A 27,953-nucleotide genomic window follows, 5' to 3' on the forward strand; every position below is an offset into this window, starting at 1 on the left:
AGAGAATGGAAGACGAGAGAGGAGAGATATATATATAATATATATATAATATATTATATATATATAAATATATTATATATATATATATATATTATATATATATATATATATATATATATATATAATCTGGTGGATGCGTGCGTGCTGTGCGTGCGTGCGTGCGTGCGTGCTTGTGTGTGTGTGTTGAGAAATATATAATATATAATATGATATATAAATATGGAACATGCCACGCCGTCACCTGCGGGTCACCCGCAGGTCTATGGCCTTGGTACCAACCCGCTCGGCATCTTTTTGGTGCCTCTTAGGCGTTACATGGAGGAGATCCAGAATTCGAAACAAATCGATGCTTTCCTTCACAAACTTGCACGTCGATGAAACGGCAACAGCCATCCTCAAAGAACGCAAGAAAACCAGACGATTGAGAAGACTAAGGTTTCTACCGCCGAGGCACAACACGCTCTTTTCCAGCTGTGACTTCTCGGTACAGGCTCGCCTGCATGATAGGCCGCAGCCAGCATCACCTCTCCCCTTAGTTGTCGACCACACCTCAGTCCCACCGTCTGCGGGCCGGCCGAGCCAGCCCGGCGCAGCCAAGGACACGAGACACCGCCTGGGGTCGCGGCGGGGCGGCGGGTCAGCAGGCCGGTCTCCCGCCACCGGCACCAGCCGCGGCCTGTGCCGAGAACCGCCTATCGGTGCAGTAATTGCCGTCCCATCCCATTACCGGGCTGCCGGCACAGCGCTGCTGCGGCAGCACAGGCGGGGCGAAGGACGGCCGTTCCCAGTCGGCTGTAACCCCGCCTCACCCAGACGCGTTACCTTCGCTCGGTCGCTGCTGCCCGACAGCAGCCGCTTTTCGACAGATTTGGTTACTTCTCAGCTATATGATTATAAGGATGACGTTATCGCAGATTGGACGCTGGTAGTCCACACCATTTGATCACACCGTTTGATCTGATCATCAGGGACTTGATGAAGAATTCAACCCGATGACCACTGCTGTACACAGCGAACGTTCAGACGGTGTCAAAAGGCCAGATGAGCCTCGCCACAGCCGCTGTGTTGCCTGGCATCCGAAAGCCGACGGCGTGCGGCAGCTCGGCGCCCAGGGACCGCCGCTGACCTGGGTCACGGACGGTCCCGTCTGCCTGGCCCGCACCAGGCTGCAGCCAGCTGTGTTCCCCAGCGCAGACAGCCAGGCCGGCCGCGGCGGGCGGGCGCCAGTCGGCTGGCGGCGGCACGCACGGCCCCGCCGCCTGCCGTGGCGACACCGCGCACCGGCCGCACAAACGGCCCGCTGCCGCAGCCGCTCGCCCCTGCTCCGGCGCGCAAACGGACGCTTCATTTGCCGCAACGATGCTATTTTCAGAAGAGCCGGCCCTGCAAAGGAGAACGACGCTCTCGCTGTCGCTTCGAAACGTACTCCCTGGGCTTGTTATTCCGCTCGGCAATGCAATATGACTAGCCTACGTTAACTCGGGGACTGCTGCTGCTCCACTGGAGAGGCGGCAGAAAACGCAGCACCACTCGCCATCCATAACACTCAGTCGCTTTCAGACCTCCCTTCCCCTCCCCCCCCCCCCCCCTCTCCCCCGTTGGCAGGCTGCTTTCCAGCTCTGAACGGCCGTCGTCGCGCCATCGCCTTGCACAAGCAACAATGTGTTGGGCTCACTAGCTGCTCTGAGAAACGCTGGTTTAGTAAAGGCGCCGGAATATCTTTGGAAGACAACGTAAACACTTGCTCATTTCTTAAATCAGTCTGAATCATTTCCCTAGTAATCATAACAGCCGAAGCACCAGGTTTATCCGCACAAATAAACAACCCTACGCGGCAAACCTTGTTCAGAAATTTATTGCTGTCGCAATTAGCTGTTTTTTTCGCCCTGCGTATCGATACACCTGGCCTGGTTGCTGCACGGTTATCATATGCTATAAAAACGAAGATGAAGACATTCACCAAACATACTTCCTCTGCCGTAATGACCCTGCAGTGTCAGCCGGAGCATCCGGTCAGTGTACAGCCGTGGACGGGGTGTCCACAGCCCCGCCTACCGGCGCCGCACATGTAGCCGACGACAGACGGCGTCCCGCTGAGGGTCCGAGAACACGAGACCATCGGCACGGCCACTGTCGCCACTAGCGGGCCACCAAGCCACCACCGGCGTCCCCACACCGGCCCCGACACGGCTCAAACTGGCCACCACCTAACGAGATGAGGCGACACCGATGACCGGCGGCCGTAGCCGAGACGGCCGCGCGCCGCAGGAGGGGCGCCATGCCGCGCCCGCCGCCGCGGCACAGCGGGCCCGAGCGCGCCCGGCCATCAGATACAGGTGACGGCTAGAGCGGGGAACGCCGTCTGACACGCACCGCACAAGCCGCTTTGACATTCGCCAGATTCGAAAGTTGGCACGCGCGCGCCGCCGCCTGTGAAATGGAGGCGATAACACATAAGCGTACGCGGTGCCCGGTTGCCCAAGCAGCCGTCAAATCTTCCGCAAGTAGCTAGGTCCGGACTTCTCTCTGGACTAAAAAATTTCGGGCCAAATGGCTTGCGTGCTCCGCACGTGTCATATCGCGCGGCGCTTACCGCGGCGAATTGGCCGCACCAAGCCCACACTGTCCGTCGTGACGACGGGGGCCGCACACATTGCACAACTGTTGGCAGGCTGCCGCCACAGAGCGCTGTTTAATCAGCCTCGGCCCGGGCCGCGGCACGCAGCGGCGTGCACGTGCTCTGCATGGCCGGCGCCGCGGCCCCGCCGATGGGGACCCGCGCGTCACAACTGCCGCCAAGCATACAATCCCCGCTGGCCGGTCTCACGACGGCCGACAGTACACCAGTGCAAATGCATATCATTCACCCTCACATGCCGTTAGGATTGCGCATCCGGGTTTGAGATCCATATCCGCTATGCGGTACAGACACGCAACAGATGACGCACGGCACCGATCGACAGCGTGATGGCAGCGACAGGTGGGGCGAACATGATCCATAATGCTATGGCCGCCCCCAAGAAAACAGCCGGATGTTAGACTTATAGCTATCGATTTTGAGCCTCCCTGCGCCTGAGGAATCTGAGCCGTAAGTTTACGCGACCTTAAGTCAGGGAGCTGCGACTTCGTACTGGAGGACATGTAAGGCCCAGAATGACCACGTTAGAGCAAGAGTGCCGACAACCTGCGCCTAGTACGCATCTTGCGCGCACCTTTCCCACTTAAGCACGGTATTTTACTCAGCTGTATTTGTTTGATGGCTTCGTGACCTTGAAAGGACAAAACAGATAAGAAGTGAATTCGATTGACCTCTCATGGCATTTTTCACATCCCTTTCCATATGTACTAAATCGAACATTACCGAATTCGAACGTGACGTCCGTTTAATGCTTTGTCACCCCTTCTTGACGTCAAACGTTATTGCTTTACGTGGAATAGCGCATCTGTGTGCCATCAGACGGCGCGGAAGCTCCAAAGTCTTAATTGCAAAACCACTTCCAATCTTTCTCATTTCTCAAATCCCGGCCATACCATTGCCTCAGATTTTGACTAGTGTGTGATACATGTGTTCATATCCCAACGCATTTAAATATCTAAGCTTGATCGGACATGTTAAGTTTTGGCATTGCGCAGTAAAACCAAATGCCATTGGATTGGTAAAAGGCAAAGCAATCCGCTATCCCCAGTCCAGTTAGTCTACCTCAACTAGCCGAGGACTGCCGCGGGAGGCCACATAACTAGCCGAGGACTGCCGCGGGAGGCCACATAACCCACGTGCGGTACAGCATGGGCCGCCTGGCGTACGGCGCGATTAAACGGGGCCGTTTCGTCTGCCCTTGGAATCAAGGCAATGGCCTGGCCGGCCGAGCCCTAGGTGCCGCCGTGTTCGGCGACCGGATTGGTCAGACTTCATACGGAAGGGCCTGGTCCAAACCATAAGGCGGAACACGCGCCGCGAAATTAGCCAAAACATACAATCTAAGCAAAATTCAGAAGTCAGTTAAATTACTTCACCATCCTGCTGCACTTTATCCAACTGAGCAGATAATTAAAACAAAGGCCCTCAGCGATAACATGTAAAAAGGCTTTGACGCCTTGCTGAACCTCTCCTGCGCAGATGACCCAGCGGAGCGGCACACAGAGAGGGAGAGAGGGCCGGGAGATGCCCACGCTTCATGGTGCTCGGCCGCAGACTGGCGGAGTACAGCGGATGGAAGCGGTAAGTCTGTTGCCCACATTAGGCCAAAAACTTAACCTCCCTTACCTCTCCGATCCTCTCACCCAACCCAAACTCCCTTACCCCTCCGACCCTCTTCCCCAACCTTACTTCCCTTGCTTTTATGACCCCCTCCTCCAACCCAAGCTCCCTTACCCCTCCGGCCCTCTCAACCAACCTGACCTCCATTACCCCTCCGACCCTTCCCATGTCTCAATGCGAGCACTCATAATTCCGCATGTTTCCTTGCATTGCCAGGGCGGTTCCGACCAACACACGAGGCCCCCTGCCATTCGGGTCCCGTCCCCGTCCCTGTTAAGTAAATATTCCCCTGACCGATTCGGGGCCCCTTGTTGACACAAAACACACCATCAGGCACTGCGGCCCGTTGAACGACACGGGAGCCGCGACCAATGGAGATCGCGGGCCGGCCTTATCCCTGCATGCGGAATGGGCCCCAGAGCTCAGGCTCACACGGATCCGGCTGGTCGCTGTTGGTGACCTCTGGCCGAAATAGAGGAACGCTCTGTTTCAGGGGTCCCTATCGGTGCAAGACGTCCTCTTACTGGCATCTGAGATCACGGCCATATGGGCGGGGGTCCTTAATAAGACCTACAGTCAGTCTTTCGGACCTTTCAGTCTTCCAATCGGACCCCTGATCTTTGGTCCCGAGAGACCCTTCGGCTCACCTTCGGGCTCCCTCAAACACCGCTCCGACTCGGGACCACTTGCCACCATAGGGTCCCTGTTAAGTTCTGTGACTCCTTATCGACACAGGAGCCCCTCATTGTGTCAAGGACCCCGAACATTGGAAATCGTGGGTCCCGGCCTCGTTCCTGCTGCTTGGGATGATATTTCAGGTCACAACCTTACGGGCCGCGATTCTTTATATGACCCACAACCAGTCCTTCGGGCCTTTATGCCCTCCGACCGGGCTTCTGATCATCGGTTCCGGTGGGCCGTCCGGGCCTCTCTTCGGGCCTCATTGAATACTTCCCTTGGTCGGCTCGGGGCCCTTGCGGACACAGGATCCTCTGTTGGGCAATGTGGGCCCCTGACAGATATAAGGCTCCCGACCAGTGTAACTACTGGACCTGGCTTTGTAGCCGCCTGGGAAGTGGGCCCTCAGACCCATACAGACATGGAACCGATTGTGCAGTACTGGTGGTGCCTAACCGATATATAGGCCCATGTCGACTCCGGGGATCCCCGATCGGTGCAAAGGGCTATCTGGCTGTTATTTAAAGGTCCGTCTTCACAGGCCGGGTCCCTGAATAAGACTCCGACCAGCCCTCTGTGCCCTTAAACACTTCAATCAGACCGTTGGTCGTCGGACCAGGTGGGCCCTCTGGGCTCTTCGGGCCTTCTCGAATACTGCTTGTGGCAGAATCTTTCCCCCTTGCTAACACCGGGCCCCGGTTAGGCGCTGTCGGGCGCTGACAGATGCCGCGGTCCCGCCCAATGTAAATCGCTGACTCCGGCTTTGTCCCTGCATGGGAAGTGGGCCCTCAGGCCCATGCCGCCACGAAGCCGACTGTACGTTACTGGTGGTGTCTGACCGATATAAAGGCCCTTGTCGACTCAGGAGCCCCTGGTCAGAGCGTATGGCCCTCTAGCTGGCATTGGAGTGCCCGGCCTGCCGGGCCGGGGCCCCTGAATGCGACCTCCAGACGGCCTTTCAGGCTTTTCAGGCCCACAAATCGTGGGATCCTTGGGGTACGAAGGGCCTTTCGGAACTAAGGGAGGGGGCATGTGCCACTGAGGCCCCCCCCCCCCCCCCCCCCCTGTCTGCGCTACTGAAGGTTCCCATTGCTGGCGATGGAACTGGAAATAATGTGGTTCCTTGTGGCCATAAACAATATTGGGGACATTATTTCCATTAAATGTGCTGATGTGAGGCTATTCATTTCTCTTTGCATGTGCCAGTGTTTCTGTGTGAAACTGACCATTTGGATAGTTTAAAGAAACAAAAATCTTTGGGCTTTGTTTGGTCAAAGTTTGTTCACATAAGACATGCTTACAAATATGCACAATTAGGACTGTAGACACTATATGAACCCAGGTAAATGCTGTCAGTCTTGCTGTTTGAATTCTTATGTTATCTGGAGTTATTTGATTCATTACTTTTCAGGATAAATATTGTCGGCTCTTTTCGAAGAGCTTTCTGAAGAGCCAGCATGATTTTGTCTAGAACAAAGGGGATTTATACCTGGGACCAAAAGCATTGTATGTGTTGGTTCTGCAGCAGTCTCTTCAAAATGAGTCATAGTCAGACCTTGAAATGAATAAAAAAAATCAACAGGGTTTCTCAGAGTTGGCTCATAAAAACAGGTGCAAAATGAATGCTTACAGATTTGGAGAATATTGTGGTGACTCTCATATACAGATATAGCCAAGCATGTTCAGAATTAATAGGTATCTTAATGCAGGCCATGACAAAAATATAAAAAGGGACAAATATGCCTTAAAAATTCTTAAAACTTTTGTTTCGACAGTGATAATATTAAGACGTTGGGTATCTGTACCTGGAATAAGCAAAAATAAGGCTGGCGGGTCCAAGCGGGATTTTTGAGGGACATCCGCTATGCGGGGCGGGTGCGCGTTTTCAAATTCGGATGCCGGGCGGGTGCGGGCATTTCAAATCCAAAAAAGTGTCAGCTTTTGTCCTAAGATTACGGCCTGAACCACCGCCATCATGCCGTTACCGCGTGTTTGCGACGCATAAGGACAAGCTGCGACCAACACCTTACATAATTGCCTCCGTGCAACTGGAAACTCAAGGCGACAAGAACACAATGGGTCAGCATAATGGGTCCGGTGAGGACACCGTAACGTTTTACGACTTTTGGGTGGGCCCGATGCCTTTACCGTGCACTAGCAGGGAAGCAGAGAACACAAACAACCATGGCCAGCAGATTCGGTCCGAGGTCGTGCCCCCAAAAGAGAGGGAAACCAAACGGTTGTATTCCAAGCATACCTTCTCCCATAACTCATGAGAATAACAGTACAATAAAGACGGCCTTCGCACAGGGAGGCCAGCCCAAGCCGGGCCAGCCATGCCTAAACTCAAACAATGGAGTCTGCCACTCGGCTGACCACGCTGAGGGGGAACGGCCGCCGAGGGGGGGGGGGGACACAGCAGCGGCGTCCCGCCCTGACCCGGGGGTCCGGACGCCGACGTGGAGGAGTCCAAGTTAGGTAGGACATCGAGTCGACGGAGGCCGGCCGAGAGATAGGAGCCCGACAGCTGGGCTGAGTAGAGCTAAGTTTGCGTTGCGTCCCAGCGACAACCAGCAGCTAGGTCTGCACCCCGGCGACACTCGGCAGCCAGGTCTGCGTCCCACCGACACTCGGCAGCTTGGTCTGCGCCCCGGCGACACTCAGCAGCTTGGTCTGCACCCCGACGACACTCGGCAGCTAGATCTGCGCCCGGCGACACTCAGCAGCTTGATCTGCGCCCTGGCGACACTCAGCAGTCAGGTCTGCGCCCTGGTGACATTCAGCAGAATGCAGCTGAGTGCCGGCAGACGAGGGCGCCAGCAGTGGGCGATGGTGCACTGACGCAGCGGCCGGCCGCGCTGCCAAACGGGCCCCGGTCACGCATATATAGAGCCGCCGAAACGCTGCTAAATCAATCATTTCTTGGCTGGATCATATTAAGAGACGCATTTGCATACTGAATACTGATAAATCGCTACAGCAGGAGTCAAATGCATTTCGATCGGGAGCGCAGATGCTCTGCTTCGGCATGCCCCGGCCGGGAGATATGGCGCCCGAGCGCAGCATTTCGACCAGTCGCCGCCAACTTCGGCGGAAGAGCAGCTGAAACACACCGAACCTCTCATGTCTTGGTACGGGCCCGATAGTTCCGAGACCAGCCAAGTGGCCCGCGCCTCAAAGGCCGCCAGGCGCTTCTGGCGGCGCGGAATGCACATGCGATAGCTGTCACGTTGCATTCTAAAGCCGCCACGCCGTTCGTGAGCCCGTCACATGGTGTTAACAAAGCCAGCTGGTGAACCAAAACGGACAAAGCCTGCCGCGACTTGCGCGAACCCCAGCGGCCGCGACCCTTCGTCCCGGTCCGCCCGGCGGGGGTCACGTGCACCGCGTGACGTCACACATTCCTGCCGGCCACCGCACAAAAACCTGACGGGAGAAAGTACCCGCCTTTACGCCTGACAAACAGGTCATCTGCCGACGAACGGGGCCGACCTCTTGCGCGCGCCCCGCCGGCGTCGACAATGGCTGCGCGACGCGGCGCGCGGCGCGCGCCGTCGCTCTGCGTCACCCTCGCCGCGCGCCGGTGCAATTGTGGCAAAAACCTCGCCTAAAAACAACACCGGTCGGTAGAGCCTCGGAGCAGCGGTGAAGGCGGCGGCGCGGGGCTGAGCACGCGGCAGGAAAGAGGGAGAGAGGGGAGAGGCCTTATCGGTGCATCGGCCCGGCAGGAAGAAACTGCGCGTAAGTAGCCGGGCGGGAGAAAATCAACCTTTGGAAACGTTACGATCGTAAACGTCGGGTCGTGTCAGATGAAGTGAGTTGTAACGGCACATCAAGGCGTCGGCTTTGGATAGTGGCCAAGGATGGCTATCAGGCCGCTATCCTCCTCTCTTCAGCAGCACTTTATACGCCTATCACATCTCATCATAGCCGCTTTAAACGCTCACCACTTGCTCTTTGCTTCATCGCCGTGCTGGCAGTCAAGTCCCATAACAGCCAATCACGGGAGGATCGTAAACGGAAAAACATTGGTCTAGAAAAGAAGACGGAAAATCTTGCTTTTGAGAATCCACAGCAAACCTTACGAGAGGTGGTTAAGGGGCAACATACTGCATCGAGCGCCACGGCCACCCAAAAACATGTCAATGATTTTTGTGAAATTCCACTGCCCCACCAGGGACTGGAGGGCTGTGCTGGTTCAGATAGCCACAGGATGAGTGATCATCCCATGCACAACACAAGTAACTGCTACGTTGTTAGAACTCATTCCGATGGCATCATGCCAACTAGAAACATTTTCCACCGCGGGACCTGGCAAACGGAGTAATAGGGCTGAGACTACCCTCAGCCGCCGCTCGGCCCCCGCCGTGGCGCACCGAGTGAGAAGCTCGCTCTCCCGCGAGCCGCCAGCGCGCCCTGGCGGCACCGGCCGGCACCGGCCGACCTCCGTGATGGCGTGACCAACCGGACCCTCATTAGAGTGACAGCGAAACGCGCCGCGGCCACTCACCCGGCGACCCCTGACACTAAGTGACCAGTGGCCCTCTCGCCGACCTCAGCGCCCAGGCACGCTAAAAAAAAGCGGCGCCTGGCCCGCCTGCCCCGAATGCTGATCAGCGCGCTGCCCCTCTATGGCCGGCGCGCTGCCCCCCTGGCCGGCGCGCTGCTCCTCTGGCCGGCGCGCTGCCCCTTCGGCTGGTGCGCTGCCCCTCTGGCCGGAGCGCTGCTCCTCTGGCCGGAGCGCTGCCCCTCCGGCTGGCGCGCCGCCCCTTTGGCTGGCGCGCTGGTCCCCTCTGGCCGGCGCGCTGCCTCTCTCTGGTCGTGCACGGCACGCCAGCTCGGCTCCGCCCGAGCCGCTACGGAGCAGGCCGACTTCTCCCCGGGCGAGCGCAGCGCCTTCGGGCCGCCCGCGCCGCGTCGCGACACCACCTCCGCGCCGTCCCTTTTGCTGCGTCCCTCCCCTCCTCAGTCGCCGCCGCCGCCGCCACCGCCCGAGCTAAACGCGGCGCCGCAGCCCGGCTCCGATACGTCATATGCCGTTGACGCCCCAACCCGACACCGGAGATGCAGGCGCCCGCTCTGATCCCGCCTCTCCGGCCCGTACAGGCGCGCCTCGCGGTCCCTCGAGCGGGCGACGGCCGGCGTCAGCCGGGGATCCCCGGCCGGCGGCGGCGCGGCCCACTGCCAATGCCCGTATAAGGCGGCGGCGGCGGCGGCGGGCGAGGTCGCACCGTAGGCTGGACAACGGAGAAAGCCGGCCGGCAACAGGGCGCTGACCCGGACAGCAGGGCAACACGGCCACAGCCCTCGGGACCGGCGTACGGGCAAGAGGTCTTGTGGGGACAGCAGAGCCATCCTCATGCTTATTAAATAATTCAGAACCCTCAAAAGTCGCCAAAATATGCTGAATTCGTCAAAAGTTAGCGCTTACCGACAATATGTCCTTCGGAAACAGCGAATGCACCAAGTGCGACTCCTCACGGTAGGTGGTGTCTTACTGACGTCGGCGTTGATAGCCAATCCGAGGCTATATGATGGACGCAAGGAGGATAAATGGCGCTGACAAGGCGCCGTGGGTGGCAGGCGCCGGTAGGTCTGGCTACCCGTCGGCTGGGCGCAGGACGGTGACAATACAGTCAACGTACTCTCCTCGTTCGGTCGGAGATGTGCGGTAGCATCACAATCCTCCAGCCAGATGTAGCTGGTGATAGATGGACCGAGCTGGCGTGGCGGGGTGAACGACAGGTATTAAAATCCACCCACGACATGAAAGGCAGCACTGAACTTGCCACGAGTATCAATGAAACACCACATTTTTTATCTTGACAAATCACGAGATAATGTTGTGATCGCACAACAATCTACCCTTTAATTGCTGGCAGATGTCTAAACTTTACGAAAAGCTTTTGTTTGCTTATTTGTAGAGACTCCATTAAGTATGTAAGGTGTCTAAAGCGCACATGCCCGACTCACCTGTCACCTGATGCCCATCGTTCTGCTAGATCTGGACAGTGACCAGATGACAACAATCCACATATCTCAGGCAAGGAAGGTGGATGCAGTCTGAGCCGCCAGCCCAGAATAAAACCGGTTGTTGACCCAGAGCTTAATAACAACAAAGAATTATCACACTGAAAGCCAGCCACATGCATCCCGATTTACAAAGTAAGCCACAAATGCACCGAAAATGTAGATCGGCAGCCAATTCTGGAGTGAGGACATCTCTGGAATCCGTAACGTAAGTTAAGAACCTAAGCTACGCGTCCAGCTGAAGAATGTAAGCCAAAGGGTTACATCGAAGAAAAGCGACTTAACTACCCCGTTGTAATACGGGTGTTCGTGGGTGCAATACATGAAACAATGAAAATGGAGGTTTACCGTGCTCGATACGAAAGGACTTCGCTACCGCCACCTATACGCTCTCAAGCAACTATGGATTGATGCTAATCCTATAGATGGCGCTAACGTATCACGCCAGGAATACATTAACAAATAACTTGCTCAAAGAAAAGTACGCAAAATCCACAGTGGGCTCGCATTTCACTACAAGGAGCGGTCCATAAATTGCATTATTCACGGCATGGGGAGGTGAATTATTGATAACGAAAGAATTTGCTGATGGCCCTTGTCAGCTGTTACGGGGAAGATATAGGTACCACTTTTAAGCTGTTTCAACCTGCAACCTGCGGGCCTGCGCGCTCAAAAGTGGCACTTCTTCTGGTATGAATGTCATCAGTACACACGGACGTTTGTGTTCCACACAGCCGGTGGTATAAGTCGTCTCCCAAGAAGCCCAATGGTTGAAGTTTAAACCAGTGCGTGCGCCACTATCGACTATGTGATACGCCTGTTTCCTGACGCCTGAGTGCGCTCTTAAAAGAGCGCCTGTGCTGATGGAAATTCTTGGCAATTCGGAAGAATTTCGAGAACACTGGTGTTACTAATCAAATCTGACGACTCTGATCCAACAACTAATGAAAAGTACGAAAAATCGGCATGTTCCCTTAAATACTCAGGTGTGGCTGTGATTCATGCTACAATAATGCAAACGTGTTTCAAAAGTGCGATCGCAGGGAGGGGGTTCCCGCCCAGCGCAACAAACGCGCAACCGACGGAGGGGCCAAGGTTGAAAATGGCAAAAGGCGTAAAATAATTTGTGGATGACCCCTTAATCCTTACGGTTCGCCTTAACCGTTCACGATTTACGCTAATTTTCTCGAACAGCAACATGGCAGACACCTGAATGTTCCAACGTTCCAAGCCGGCTCAAATGACTCCTCCTTCCGCCCAGCGGCAGACGCCCCTCCGAATCACATCATAAATTAGCACAAGTCGTTACGAGCCCCATCCCTCGCGGCGCCTTGGTCAGCCCAGGTGGCGCTGCAGTCGCATCCGGTCGGGCCGGCGCCTCCCCCGGGCCGCGCCAGTCAGCTGTCCAAGCACCTGTCGGCGGCCTGCCGCGGCGGGCAGGAGCCTGCTGTGGCAGGCCGCCTCGGAGTGGGCGGGGACGGCCCGCCAGCGGAGCGGGCCCGAGGAGACGGCGTGGGCCCGAGCACACGCCAGGTGAACGATGGGTCGCGTGGGGGGGGGGGGGGCACAGGGAGAAGACCCGGTCCCAGGCGGCACACGCGAAGTCCCATACCGACGGAGAGTAATCATGAGGCACCTTGGTTCAGGAGGGACGACCTCGAGGCGATCCAGTGCCGGAGGCGAACAACGCGGCCCCCAGCACGGAGCCAGAGGTAGATCCATCACACAAATTAATGCTCCAGCTTAACGAGCGTCGATTGAGACACGGGCCCGGCTTGTAATGTCAAACTGAGAGCCGTCTCAGTCATCCGTTTAGGTCGGAGATGTTTGAAAAATACGCACGCTACGCGGGGCGATGCCTGGCACTGCGCCCAGCGACGCTGAAATAGCCGACCATAACTCGCTCTCCCACACAGGTAGCGTCATCCCACCGCCCACCGCTCAACGGATTCCGGCCTGAGCCCCCGAGCGAGGCTGACAGACTGCACGACCACTCTGGGAACCAGCGAGGGCAAACCAGACCGTTTTGCGGTCCTGTTGCACGCAATTGGCATTACTTCTACAATATCATCAATTGTCTAGACTTTACAATATTCACGTGCGGTAACCTCAGTGATGGCATCATGGTGCAGAGCTGTCTAAGCTGTGAGGTTCCCCAGCCGACGGCCCCGCCGTGCCACCAGGTCAGGCCATACAGAGACACGCCACACCGCCGCGGTCACCTGCTACAGAGCTGTGTGGGGAGACGGTGCGGCGTTCCCCGAGCCGACTGTCCCGCCGTGTCATTAGGTCAGGCCGCCAGCCAGCCGCCCGCCCCGCCGAAGCCAGACCACACAGACATGCCATATCGCCGCGGTCAGCTACTGCAGCAAAAACAGGCCACCGCCGAGGCCGGGGCGCCGCAACTGACAGCCGGCTGGTGGCGCCCAGCCGTCCAGTGCGGGCGACCACACGAGGCCCATTCGATTCGTCTCCGGTCGTGGTTGTTGCTGACACGCCGTCCCCGCCCGCCACCTCAGCAGGCACCAATGGGCCGCGCCAGCGCTGGCGACGGAGGTTGTCAGGCGCGGCCACCTCAGTGCTGGTCAAGGCCTTTGAGTCGGTGGCATCATTCCACCTTCAGCGCATACATCAGAGTATGGACCTCTTCCGCCCGCGTCTGTAGCGCTGCGGACACCGACCTGACCTGCGCACTTCATCATTTGAAATCGCAGCATCGCTGTAACAAAACCCGCCGGAATACCTCTGCGGACCGGCCGGTGCCACCCCGCCACACCTGCTGAACCGTTCCGGAGGTCAGCGGCGGCGCGGGTCACGCTCCGACGCCCCGGACCATCGTCGGCGGCGAGCCGGACCGCGCCACCCGTCGGCGACGGTGGGCGACGCGTGCCGATGACGTCACGGCGCCGGGCGGCGGCGGCACAATGGCTGTCACGGGAGACAAGCCGCGCATACGGGGGAGAGGGCGGGGGACGGGCGAGGGGAGAGCGGGCGCCAGCGACGCGGCCGGCTGCCAGCAGCGGCAGGGCAGGGCCGCGTCGGTCGTCCGGGGGCCGGCCTCAGACGCGACACCGGCCCGACGGGTCACGGGTTGGACCCTGACCGCCCCCGACAGGTTACGGTCACGACAGCTGACCAGCGGTTCCCGACGGACCCGGCGTCCGGTCATGTCACCTCCCACGGCAGCCGCGCACCCGACTAGCTCTGGGCCTCCGTCACCGGCCATCACACGAGCTGCCATACCGCATCTCCGCGTGTCCCGCCCGGGCGCCCTGCTGACAAGCTCTGGGCCTCCGTCACCGGGGTTCACATGGGCTGCTACACTGCACCTCCGCGTGTCCCGTCCGGCCGCCCTGCCGACACGCCGGCTGCAGTCAGACGTCATCGTCGTCGTCATTGGGACTTTACGAAGTACTTAGCTGCTGAGGCTGTATGGCGTCGCCTGCCTTTCACCCTGGCAGGAAGGGCGGGACCGCAGTCAGACGGTGACCTGCGTCACCTGCGCCGGCGGTGCACAGCTGAAGCGTCCGAGCGCCCCGAGGCGGCACAGCCACGAGGCCATCGTAGCCAGCTGCCGAGGCCGGCAGGTCGGCTGTGCCACACGACCCGGCCCCACGGTCACGCAGCGACCTCGGCCCGCTCAGAGGAACAGGCAGACGGACTGGGGCGGCACGGTAGTCGGCCAGCGCCGGCCAGAGGCGTCTCCGCTGGCCGGCCGCCGGCGCTAATCCACAGGTCAACCCGGCCACACACGGCCGCCGGCGCCGCCCAGGCGAAGGCGGGGGCCATGCAGCCGCTGCCAGGCTCGGCCCGACCGGCCCCGCACAGCCCAGCCGCGCCGCTCGGGCTACACACAGCCGCTACGCCGGAGCCAAGGGCGGGGCGCGGCCTCCCCGCGCCAGACTGCCCCCGTCCCCGGCCGGCCCGGACGGTGGTCCGATCGTGGCGGCCCCGCCCCTGTCCGCCGGGGTGGCGGCCCGCCGTCACAGCGGTGCGGAGTGCGGCGCCGGTCGAAGGCTAGGACCACCGGTCTGTGTGTACCCGGCTCTGCTGCTCCCGACGCCCGGACGGCGGCCGGAGCTGTCTGCTCACACAAACAGCGGCCCCAGACAGCGCGCGTCACGAGGCCGAGCTGCCGAGTCGGACGAGCCGGGCCGTACTGCGCCGCGGCCGACGCCCGCCTCCTCGCGCCACACACCCGGACGGAGCGGCGTGGCTGACGAGCGACACCATCCACGCTCTCCGACGTCGGTCGGTCGGCCCCAAAACCGCAGTCATGCCGGTCACTGCCTGATTCCTGCCTGCCTCTCGGCGCTCGCAGCTGGCGCTCATTCATGCGTCGTCACGCCCCTGCTGGAACGGCGCCGACCCCGTGCATCGAGCACTGACTGATAGCAGGCGGACCACTCGCCATGGACAGGCTGGGTGACAGGACGGCAGAACAAACTAAGCCGTGAAGAACGCCGGCGCACTGGCACGCCACATAACGCCACAACTGGGCCGTACACGACGTCGCGAACAACTGACCTGGCCGTCCAGTTCAAAGGGCGGCCATTTATCAACGCATAGATCTGCTGAGAATAAGTGGCTTATAAAGGACAAGGCAGCTGATCTCATCACCACATATATATTTGTGGCAGCAGACTCGGGCAAATCATCTTGCACTTCAACATGAACCGTGTGGCATCATGCAGCCGTCGGGTCATTTGATCTGCGAGCTGTGAGCGATTCCAGAAGGCGAGACCACGACCAGAGCGTGCATACCAGCCTGGTACACTTCGATGTCAGGCAGGGCTGCGAGCCTGGCCTCTGAGGGCCGGAGCTGCGCGCGGCCGGGATGCCAGGCGGGGCTGCGAGCCTGGCCCCAGAGGGCCGGAGCTGTGCACGGCCGGGGTGCCAGGCAGGGCTGCGAGCCTGGCCCCCGAGGGCCGGAGCTGCGCGCGGCCGGGGTGCCAGGCAGGGCTGCCAGCCTGGCCCCCGCGAGCCTGGTCCCCGAGGGCCGGAGCTGCGCGCGGCTGGGGTACCAGGCAGGGCTGCGAGCCTGGCCCCGGAGAGCCGGAGCTGCGTGCGTCCGCGGTGCCAAGCCGACCGGCCGCTCCGTGCGCTGCGTGGCACGCTACTCCGTCCCAGCTGCCGCCTGTCGCCGATCGACGGCCGCCGCCGCAGCTGTGTCAGCACCGCTGATGAATCGCCGGTTCAGGCGCGGCCGCGCGCACTCCCGCTGTTCAGCGTTGCGCTCGAGGCGGCCGGCTCTCCCGAGCGCGTCTCTCAGACACCGGCGGGGGAGGAGCGCATCCCTCAGCCGCCGGCGGGAGAGGAGCGCGTCTCTCAGACACCGGCGGGGGAGGAGCGCGTCTCTCAGCCGCCGGCGGGAGAGGAGCGCGTCTCTCAGACACCGGCAGGGGAGGAGCGCGTCTCTCAGACGCCGGCCGGGGAGGAGCGCGTCTCTCAGACGCCGGCAGGGGAGGAGCGCGTCTCTCAGACGCCGGCGGGGGAGGAGCGCGTCTCTCAGACACCGGCGGGGGAGGAGCGCGTCTCTCAGACGCCGGCGAGGGAGGAGCGCGTCTCTCAGACACCGGCGGGGGAGGAGCGCGTCTCTCAGACACCGGCGGGGGAGGAGCGCGTCTCTCAGCCGCCGGTGGGAGAGGAGCGCGTCTCTCAGACGCCGGCGGGGGAGTAGCGCGTCTCTCAGACACCGGCGGGGGAGGAGCGCGTCTCTCAGCCGCCGGCGGGGGAGTAGCGCGCGTCTCAGACACCGGCGGGAGAGGAGCGCGTCGCTCAGCCGCCGGTGGGAGAGGAGCGCGTCTCTCAGACGCCGGCGGGGGAGGAGCGCGTCTCTCAGCTGCCGGCGGGGGAGGAGCGCGTCTCTCAGCCGCCGGCCGGGGAGGTGTCCACCGGTCCACAGTGGCCGCCCTGTACAAAAAATTCGTCTGCTGCGGGTCGCATCAGGGCGCCGACGCCGCCCGGTGTGTTTGTACAGGCCTCGGTGAGTAAGCGGCCGTGTTTGGCACGGTCGCCAGCATACGCCGACGACGGAACCGGCAGAAGGCGCCCGGCGCAGCACAAAGGAGGCGGCCTGGCCCGGCCGACGCGGAAACCAAGCGCAGTCACGTGCCAAACGGTAGCCCGCGCGCGCCGATGAAGGGGCGTCACGCGCAAGTCGACAGACGGCCGGCTCCACTGGCGATCCACCTTGCAGCGGTACCATTTGCGCGGGGATCACGTGACATGCACAGCGGTGAGTCACGCGGTGGCGACACGGAACACGCGGAGACAATGGGACGCACGGTGACGGCCCATCACCCACCAGCGAGCAAGCTGCACCGGCCTGATACCAGCTCATACTCGCGCACCTCACCTTGCCCCCCCCCCCCTCTCCCTTCCCCACCACCATCACCACCGTATCTCTCCCCGGCCCCAAAACACACCTCCCCCACCGAATCAGGCGCGGATAACAATTGTTGACGGATCGCCCAGCGGGGCGAGCAAGCCGAGCCGCCCCGCGTCGCGCAGAGCTGCGCCGGTGCCGGCAGCCCGGCAGACTGGGCGGCGCCGTCAACTCACATCCTGGCTTGTTGGCCGAGTCGCGGCGCACGATCCGGTACGGCTGGTGCTGGCTGCCGGGCGCAACCTTGCCGTACATCGTGCGGTCCATGCTGCTGCCGGGGCGGAGCGGCGGCGGAGCTGGCACCGGCACCGGTCGCCGGGTGTGCGCCGCCGACTGGCAGACGGCCGCGCCGCCGGCACCGCCGCCGCACACGCTCCGCCCGTGACGTCACGTGACCCGCCGGTGACGCCAGCTGACCCGGCGCGGGTCGGCGAGCACGCGGCACGCGCCGCCCACAGCTGGCGGTTCGACGGTTCGCGCTCCGATCAGCCCTCGCCGCGCCCCGACTTGTGGCTGCGGTACAGCCGGCGGCCGCGGCCGTTCGTGGCTGTGACAGCGCGCCGCTGCGGCCGCTCGTCGGCGGGTCAGCGGGCGGACGGCACACTCGGCCGGTGGGACGGCGGCGCCGGCACTGGCGGCCGCGCCGGGCCGGGCCGGGCCGGGCGGGCCGGGCGAGCTGGGCCGGACCGCACGGGCCCCGGCCGCGGCCGGCCGACCCGCGCCCGCCGCGAGCGCTCGGCCGCCACGCCGACAGACGCCGACAATTAGGCAAACAAACAGACGGGCGCGGGTATTTGGGACCGACGGGAGGAGGGTGTCGGTCGGAGGGCGTGCCCTGCCGACCGACGGCCACAGGTCGCTGTAGACACCAGGCGGAGCTGACGTCCACTCAGGCAGCCGGCAGCCACCCGCACAGACCGCAGCCATGCTGGCGGCGGGCGGAGACGACGTCCACCCAGGCAGCCGGCAGCCACCCGCACAGACCGCAGCCATGCTGGCGGCGGGCGGAGACGACGTCCACTCAGGCAGCCGGCAGCCACCCGCACAGACCGCAGCCATGCTGGCGGCGGGCGGAGACGACGTCCACCCAGGCAGCCGGCAGCCACCCATACAAACCGCGGCCAAACCTGGCAAAACTAACACCAGGCTTGGCACAAGGCCAGTCTTCAAGTACTGGCATGCCTTTGGGGTTGATATGTGTCCCTGAACCACGATGAGTCATGATCATAACTGCATGTGTCGGATTTTATATGAGCAGCAGCCATTTCAGATTTAACTAGCTAAAGTAAAGTTGCAGACACGCATACATAAAACATCTCTGGCGCGTAAATTTTCAAACTTCTTCGCTACGGGAAGCGGCGCACAACGCAGTAGATATAGTCGTTGGAAAATTTGCCACTTATGTTTGGATTCCATTTAGTTGGAGAACAGTCTACTTCTAGCCCGATTTTATCGTCAAGTCACGGCGGCTTTAACCTCAGTGTTACCAAAAAAGACGATGCCTATATTCTCAGTTATTCACCAGTGACCAGTCGTGACCAGCGGTACCCTCACTGGTGACGGAGGCCCACAGTCCTTTGACAACCCGACAGCAGTTACCATAAACATGCATGTTCGCCTGCACGTGGAGGGAGTTGTTGACTCTGTCAGTTTTTGCAGTGCTGGTACTGCATGCCCCCCAGAAATGAGCTTTTTAAAATACAACTGTGCACACATGAGCAGAATCAAAGCAGACAGTGTGCGACGATTTGTGTTTAATTAGCAGGTTAAGACCGAGGTTTACATGCTGGTTGAAACTACGCCACTGAGTAGCCCTGACTCAAAACGAAGCGCCTCGCGGCGGTAACGCGCGTGCTGCGGCCGGTCCATATCTAGCTGGTGTCCCGTGTCCGGCCTGTGTCCAGCCCGTGACCCGTTTCCCGTGTCCAGCGAGTGTCCTGTGTCCGGCTGACATCAGCTGCCCAGCCGCGTAACCCAAGCCGGCCGCGAAGGTCTCGTGCCGCCCCCCCCCCCCCCCCCCGGCGCGACCGGAGTGAGCTGGCGGCGCGGCCCAGCCCTGCCCCGAGCAGCGGCTCCCGGTGCGGCGCAGGACGCCGCGGGCCATGGCGGCAGCAGCGCCGTGGGCCATGGCCCGCCACACCACAGCAGCGCCGTGGGCCATGGCCCGCCACACCACAGCAGCGCCGTGGGCCATGGCCCCCCACACCACAGCAACAACGCGGGCCATGGCCGACCACACCACAGCAGCGCCGTGGGCCATGGTCGGCCACACCACAGCAGCGCCGTGGGCCATGGCCGGCCACACTACAGCAACAACGCGGGCCATGGCCGGCCACACCACAGCAGCGCCGCGGGCCATGGCCGGCCACACCGCAGCAGCGCCGTGGGCCATGGCCCGCCGCACCACAGCAGCGCCGCGGGCCATGGCCGGCCACACCGCAGCAGCGTCGTGGGCCACGGCCCGCCGCACCACAGCAGCGCCGCGGGCCATGGCCGGCCACACCGCAGCAGCGTCGTGGGCCATGGCCGGCCACACCGCAGCAGCACCGTGGGCCACGGCCGGCCACACAGCATCAGCACCGGGCGCCGCTGGCAACTGCGGAGTGAGGGGGGCGCGGCCGGACCGGCCAGGCCAACCGCAGAATCAACATCGAACCTCGGCCAACAGCCGGCCCGGCACTGACTACCGGATTACGACTCGAGACGGCGGGGTGATAACGGAGCCGCAAAGCAGCGGGACTCGGTACAGCGGCGGCAGGGTGATGGCCGAGAGCTGCCGAGCCGCGGTGCTCGGCACAGCGGCGGTAGAGTGCTAACAGAGAGCCGCCGAGCCGCGGTACTCGGTACAGCGGCGGCAGGGTGGTAACAGAGAGCCGCCGAGCCGCGGTGCTCGGTACAGCGGAGGTAGAGTGATGACAGAGAGCTGCCGAGCCGCGGTGCTCGGTACAGCGGCGGCAGGGTGATGACCGAGAGCCGCCGAGCCGCGGTGCTCAGTACAGCGGCGGCAGGGTGATGACCGAGAGCCGCCGAGCCGCGGTGCTCGGTACAGCGGCGGCAGGGTGATAACAGAGAGCCGCCGAGCCGCTGCCGTACCTGCCATACTCTTCGGCGAGCAGAACCCAGCGTTCCCCCGTTTCCACACCGGTTGGCTGGGGATAAGAGCAGGAGGCGGCGATTCCGCCCGGTCTCCTGTAACAGTTGTTTAATGTCCGGCTCCATGGGATATGCAGCCTTTGAGCGGAGGGAACTGGTCCCACTCCCAGCGTGTCCTGTAGCACACCTGTCTAGTGTTACGCTCCACGCGTGACGCCGCCACCGATGTAGGCTGACCCGACAGAGCGCGGCCCACGGCCGGCGCCTGGCCGGACTGCGATCGCGTGGCGTGCCGGCCGGCCGATCACGCCCGCCTGACCACCGACGCCCCGCTAATCAGGCGACGACTGATTTAGGGGCGTCGTTACCGCTAATGGCCGCGGCCGAACGAAGAGTCACGCGGATGGCTGGCCGCGTCGAGAGCGGCGCCGGCCGGCCGGTCGGGGCCGCCGGGCGCCCAAACACGCATTAGGCGGCCATGGGTCGGCACCGGTGTGCCCTCCCCGGCACGGCAGAACAATGCGAGGGCACCGGCGGCGTCCTCGGCGGCACCGAGCGCCAGCTCCCCGACCAACAAACAGCCCATCGGCCCGTCGAGCCAGCCCTAACAATGCCGGAGAGACGCCGTGTATACCTCGGATCTGTGAGAACGCCCGTGGACAAGTCAACAGCGGGGAGCGCGACGCTCCAAAATTAGCCGGCAACCAGAAATACGCCGTCAGTCTGGCGTATGAGTCCGCACGGCCGGCGTGGCCTGCTGAGACTGGCGGCACGGCCAGCCGCCAGGCCGTGCCCTGCACGGACAGGAGCGGCAGGCCGCTGTGGCGGACTCGCGGCACGGCCAGCCACCAGGCCGTGCCCCGCACGGACAGGAGCGGCAGGCCGCTGTGGCGGACTGGCGTCGCGGCCAGCCACCAGGCCGTGCCCTGCCCTGCACGGACAGGAGCGGCAGGCCTCTGTGGCGAACGGCGGCACGGCCAGCCGCCAGGCAAGTTTACGTTCAGTGCCTCTAAACATCGGTAAAAGAGCGTCAAGATCTCAAAAATGATGTCAAAAAGAACTGTCAGGATGATCAATCTTCTGGTCGGGAACAACACATGCCAGAACGGGCTGGCCAGCGGTTTCCAGTAGACTGGCTAGAGTCCTATCGTGTATCCAACTGGTGGGCGCTAATATCTTTGCAAATGGGTTTCACCGCAACGCAACCTTTGCGAAGGGAACCAGCGCAATCGCATTCATCTTCCGCACTTAACCAAGAGAAAATATCCCGAACAGCCGTAAAACAGTCGTGAAGCCCTAAAGTAAAGGCCGCGATTTCCTCAACTAAACGACCCTGTGAGTTTACGGCGGCGGGCGGTGTTGGGCACGGCTGGGGCAGAGCTGCCAGCTGGAGGCGCGCCACTCGGCAGCATGACGAGCACGGCGGCGAGGCGCGCCAGCGCGCCCCGCCAAGCCCGCCGGTTGTGGGAGGCGAGCCCCGCCCAGGGTCGGCGCCTCCGGGGCAAGGCTCAGCCGTGTGTCACACGTCCGGAGTGGGGCGGCTGCTGCCCTCTCGCCGGCTGTGTGACGGCGGCTGACGGGCGGTCGCGGGGGTCTCTGGTCCGCCCGGCGGCCGCCGGACTACGGCAGGTCCAGGCCTGGGCAGAGGAGGTCTGGCGGTGGCGGGGCAGCGCCCCACACTGGTGCCGACACTGGCGCCGACACTGGCGCCGACACTGGCGCCGACACTGGCGCCGACAATGGGGCCGACACTGGGGCCGTGAGGCTGGCCCCTGTGGGAATGCTCGCCGACCGCCGGAGGGCGATGACCCGAGCGCCGTCCTCCTACCTCCCCCCCCCCCCCCATCCTCTGCCCTAGTGCATAGCCATTTCTGTGGCGCACGGCATTTCGACGAATGCCAGAGATTGTGAGACTTCTTCTTAACCGTCTGCATACACAACCGACGTCTGGCTCCGACGACCGGTGCCGGGGCGGCGATCCGATGGCTGGTCGCACCCCTCCCGCTGCCGCACCCTCCACAAGGCGTCCACAGGTCCGGAAGGCAAGCGGAGCGAGACGCGACAAAACCGGCGCGGCGACAGGCTGCTGGCTGCGGCCCAATCGCCGCCTCCCGACGCCGCTAAATAAGGCCCGGCTCGGCGGCGGCTGGTACACAGTGCATGCTGACCGGACGACCGTCAGCTGACGGGCCAGCTCAGCGGGGTCAGCAGCGTCGGGCGGCGCCGCGTGCCGTGGCGTGCCCAGCCCGACCCGGCAGCCCGCTGACAGGTGGCGGACTTCCGCGCCTGGCAGCGCTTCATCGATCACATGGGTGGGCTTTACGATCGCGGGGGCGGGCGTACTACGGAATGCAGGGGCGAACCACACGCCGCTGAATCCACTACAGCGAGGGCTGTGGGACGAGTGCAAGGACAGCGGGTGATCATACGGAGCGTGGTGGGCTATTATGGTGCGGTAGTGCAGTCGATATGTATGCCGGGCCGCCGATGGCACTCCGCCGGTACTGGCGCGCCTCGCTGGCTGCACGGCAGGGGCCGCAGAACACGTCACCGGGCGGATGTTACCAGTAAGAGGCTGGCAAGCATGGGGGAGCAGACGCACGGCCACGGCACCACGCTGGGCTGGTCTGCCGCTTCGGCTAGTACAGGGGGCGGACTAGAGCGGACCGCCGGCCGACCAGACGGGGACAGACGAACGGCCGACCAGGCGACCTAGTCTCGGCAGACGGCCCGACCCGGCCCGACTGTCCGCACCGCCGTCGGCGCTCCCTGACCCCATCAATCACGTGGCCGGGCGTCCGACAACAGCCGCGTCACGCTAACGAGCCGCATTTGTCAGCGGCCGGCCGGCCGGCAGCCTCGCCCGCCGTCGCGGCAACACGGCAGCCGGCGGCCACCATTGACCACCTCACCGCCAGGGCAACGCCAGGAGGATGAGGCCTCAACACTGACATAAGGGCAATACCCTGAACACAACAGCATGCCTGCCTGACCCGCCAGCCTGACAGCTGGCCGGCACAGATCCGGAGGAAGGTTTGTATTGCGGTAGTACAAGTACACGACAGGGCTGCACAGACCGCTTCTACCAATGTCAAGCCCATGTCCCTTTCCAAACCCCCATCGCGTCGCGCCCTACACACTCCCGGTGGGAGCTGACCCGGTAGGCTGACCCGTGCCCCACCCACTCCCGGTAGGAGCTGACCCAGCAATGTCACACCATACAACGGACCACCATCGAACGTCCGCCTAAAGACTCGTCCAAGGTTCCCTGCCAACCATCGGTCGAGACCAGGACGGCGCGGCGACAGATGATCATGACGGAACAGCTGTCGGCCGGCGGCAACAGTACCCGGCTAGGTCATGGGGGGGGGGGGAGGGGGGCGTATCGGCGCTGTTAACTGTTGTGACCGGAAGCGATGTAGGGAATGTCTGTCTGTGGTTCAACCAAAATTCACTCAGCGCTTCCCGGGTCTGTTTTGTGCCGCAGTCTTTTACGCTCAGCCATGGAACAGGAGGTACAAATTGGGGGGCGGCGATTGGACTCAGCAAAGCATCTTTGCAAAACCTGTTACAAAACTTGGATTTTCATGCATTTCTCAGTGCTGCCGGCCATGCGCGCATGCAGCTCAGAGCAGCCGCCAGCTAAACACCGGGCCCCGCCGGCCGCACCAAAGGTCGCCGCGGTCGACCAAGTCAACAGAGCTCGCCGCGTGAGGCAGCGCCCGGTCAGCGGCCGCCGCCGACAGCCGACGGCGCGCGGGGCATCTCCCAGCCAGCGGACGGGATGACGACCCGGCCGGTCTGACGAAGCGGCCCGGGGCGGGCACGGGGGCGGACACGGGCCCGCCCGGTCTGACGACGCGGCCCGGGGGCGGGCGCGGGGCCCGGCCGGTCTGACAGAGCAGCCCGGGGTGAGCACGGGGGTGGACACGGGGTCCGGCCGGTCTGACGGAGCGGCCCGGGGGCGGGCATGGGGCGGATAAGGGGTCCGGCCGGTCTAACGGAGTGAACCGGGGGTGGGCACGGAGGCGGGCACAGGGCCCGGGTCGGTCTGATAGACTGGCCCGGGGACGGGCACTGAGTGCTGGACGGGGCCCGGCCGGTCTACCGGAGTGGCCCGGGGCGGGCCCAGTGGCAGGCACTCTGAGTGTTGGACGGGGCCCGGCCGGTCTACCGGAGTGGCCCGGGGCGGACCCAGAGACATGCACTGAGTGTTGGACGGGGCCCGGTCGGTCTACCGGAGTGGCCCGGAGCGGACCCAGAGGCAGGCACTGAGTGTTGGACGGGGCCCAGCCGGTCTACCGGAGTGGCCCGGGGCGGACCCAGAGGCAGGCACTGAGTGCTGGACGGCTCCCGAACACCGGCACACAGCAGTCATAAGCGCACGAGGGGCGAAGAGCCTCGATCTGAGCGAGCGGCCGTACCTCAGCCCATGCGCCGGAACGGACGCGCGGGAGGGACACTGCGCACCGACGGACGCCGACGTACCCTCACGACCAGACATGCGGCTTCCAAGGAACTCGCTGACACCCAGGCTCTGTCCACGGCAGCGGACACACGCACCATGGAATCCAGCGGGCGCGCTGACACGGCAAGGAGATGAATGGGCCTCTACATCAATGGGCCGTCTTGGTGCAACGGCAACTGGCTCAATGCGTCTCATCAGCACTGCAGATTGGCCCAATTGGGTCGCTTCCAGCGATGTCGCCCACACTTCAGCTGTTAGTTCACTCACTGCACAGCGCAGCGTGACAACCCACTCCCTCATTCCGAACGATCTGCAGGTGCCTCCCCGCCGACTGCAGCTCCCCTACCGCCCCTGCTCCCTCATCCCGGCGTCCTCGCGTCGCCCCCAGTCCCGGGCGTCGCCGGCGGGCGGGGATCGGCGGCTGCCACTGAAGAGCGGCCGCGGCCGCCGGCCGGCGCGGGCGTCGCCGGTACGCCGTCCGACGACCCCCACCGACTGCCATTCAGCCCGTATTGTGGCAGGAGCCCAGCTGTGACGGAGACCAGCGTGTAATGAGCCACCGGACCGCAGCGGCGTGGCTGGCAATAATGGTTCCGGCGAGGTGAGCTGGTCCGGTAGAGCCGCGGCAGTCCAGGCGTGAAGGAAAGACGTTTTCGAGGAAAGTCGTATGCAGGACAGTGGGATAGCCCAAAATGACCAAAATGGTGCACACAGCCCGTTGTTAAAGCCCCAGTGAGCCACACAGTGCTCTGAGCCAGCGTTGTAAAAGTCAGGCCAAGACAAGGTCATTGGACAGATTAAACGAACCAACGGAGGCAGAACGGTCCAGCCGCACCGGTAAATCGCCAGAGCGACCAATTTAAGTGTTCACCTAGCCGTGCAGGTCATGGAGTAATCAAGCAATCAGGCAATGTGGTCGTATCAGATGTCGTGCAAGCGATGAGGACATACTACCAGCGCACATACTGGCCCGGCTTCCTAATGTTTCTCGACGCGCGACAGTCCGTCTGGACGGTACAACGGTTTGACGCGCGCCGTGATCCATCGAGGCTGTGCAATAGAATAACGTCCCAGTTACATTCGCGCAGTGGTCCATTTCAACGCACTCTGACGTCTGGAAAAATGGCCCCGCTGTGCAATAGGCCATGCTCCCGGTGGCATAACTCCCCATGACGTTATAGCTGTCCGTGCCGACCGTGTATTGGCCCCGGCCTGACAGTCTGGCCGTCCGCCCCATCCCTCAGCGCTCCGCCCATCCGGTCTGCAGTGATTTGTGACCGCAAGGGTCTAATCTAATCGCCGGTGACCATGCGCACATCTCCACGCATTCAATCTACGCTGGCATTAATTGTCCCCCGCGTGTCGGCCGCATAACTAATTAAGCCTCCCCCCCCCCCCCCCCGCCAGTCAGTCAGCCAGTACACGACACAGCCCACGCCGCTTCTTCCTCCCTTCATACTCCAGCCCTCGGCCAGCTTCGTCCACTCGTGCGAGCGGCGCTCTTCCGTGCGTTCGGCGCGGCTTCACGGGCGCACCCGCCGGCGGTGCGGCCGGCCAGATCAGCTGCGCGGCGCGATTGAGTCGTGCGCGCCGTGTTTGGAGCGGCGGGCGGCGGCCGATCAGCCAGTCACGCACTCGGCGCCGGGCCATCAATCGCGCGGCGGGCTCCCCAGACCGTCCGGGGGCCCGCCGCCGGTGGCAGCCCGGCCTGCCCGGAGCGCGCCGCAGCCGTCAGCCTGCCGCCGCCGTGATCAGTCCACTGCCGCCGCCCAGGCGGCCGGGCGCCGATCTGGATGTCATCGCCGACGACTCTACGGAGCCAGGGCGACGGCGTCCACTGGGGACTACGCGCTCCGCGATCAGGGGAATGCTCCCTATATTGCCCCCGATAGCGAAAAGACGCTGGCGTTTTGGTAGATTTAAAGGTCTTGACGGCGCATCTGAGCTGTCGAAAGGAGGCAACCAAAAACGACAGCTATCTTCAGCGAAATATTGGCGTTGCAGTAGTGGTATGCCGTAACAAGACCTGGACGGCGATGACGCGTAGAAGCAGCCGACCCAGCGTTCAAAGCTCACACGTTGCCAGATCAAGATGAGGGACGGTAGCTCTTGGACATGGTATGATCATAAAAAGAGGCTATTTTAAGCGGTACGTACGCTGTGCACGGGTCAAGACGCTGATTATGACAGCACTGTGAGACGTCGCCGATAATGAAAGGAAATGCCGGCGATAATAAAAAATAGCACCAGAATGATGGCAAAAACCACTCGGATATTCAGGTGCATGCAAAACTAATGCTGCGCTTCAGGCCAGAGATTTTTTCCGCTGCCTAAAATGATTTGAGTTATTCGCTAGGGAAGATGGCGTAGAAGTACCAACAAATCAAATGGACCACAACACTACTTTTGTCGTATGATGAAAATATGTAGCGTTTTCATGTACGTATGTTTTCAAGATACCATGTAATATCACCCACCACAGGCATCAAAAATTAACAACGGGGAATGGACCGAAGGAAAATAGCCCAACTAAACCCATGACGGATCCAACTTATACCTGTGACGAGTTTATCATACACCAACACCGCGCCACGCTCACAATACATGGGCATAAATGAAGTGCTCCCCGCCGTGGCTACCCACAGAGGTGATGCGAAAGTCAGCTGCAATCATTTGGCCAACGACCAACATTCTTCCCACGTCATCACGGCTCTCAGCCTCACTCCCAAACCCGCAGGCATCCACGTATGCAGCCCTGAAATATCACATCTAGTTTCCCGCCGCGGGATGATCCAACGCCGTCCCGGGGCCGGCCGACACCTGCTGCCTATTAGCCGCCGGCGGCCATCGGCGGCCCGTCAGCGCCCGACGTCGGCCGGCGGCCGGGCAGTGGCAGGTCATGGCCGGCAGCGGCCGGCAGCCCATCATCGAGAGGCCGGGCCGCGCCGTGATCGGCTGTACCACTTGGCCGCCGCGGCCACTGCCATCTCAGCGGCGCTGTTGTGAAGGTGCCGACTCTGGGCCGGCCGCCGGCTCGC

At 62.1% G+C, this 27,953-nt stretch overlaps 1 protein-coding gene across 4 annotated transcripts in view; it reads right to left on the reverse strand.

The window, feature by feature from the left end:
* LOC119110389 (paxillin) overlaps positions 1–27,953 on the reverse strand; it is a 76,186-nt gene that overhangs the window by 43,667 nt on the left and 4,566 nt on the right. Inside the window, exon 1 of one of the 4 annotated variants that reach the window (XM_037234196.1) lies at positions 17,531–17,683. The exons of 2 other annotated variants lie outside the window; for them this stretch is intronic. In XM_037234196.1, the coding sequence (XP_037090091.1) occupies positions 17,531–17,621 (91 nt within the window). In that variant the 5' untranslated portion in view covers positions 17,622–17,683. Of the gene's footprint in view, positions 1–17,530; positions 17,684–27,953 lie in introns of those variants that run through there. One more of the 4 variants, XM_037234199.1, reaches the window with a different exon arrangement.

This window comes from Pollicipes pollicipes, unplaced genomic scaffold (genome assembly GCF_011947565.3).
Source record: "Pollicipes pollicipes isolate AB1234 unplaced genomic scaffold, Ppol_2.1 Scaffold_7231;HRSCAF=8579_pilon_pilon_pilon, whole genome shotgun sequence".
Taxonomy (NCBI): Eukaryota; Metazoa; Arthropoda; class Thecostraca; order Pollicipedomorpha; family Pollicipedidae; genus Pollicipes; species Pollicipes pollicipes.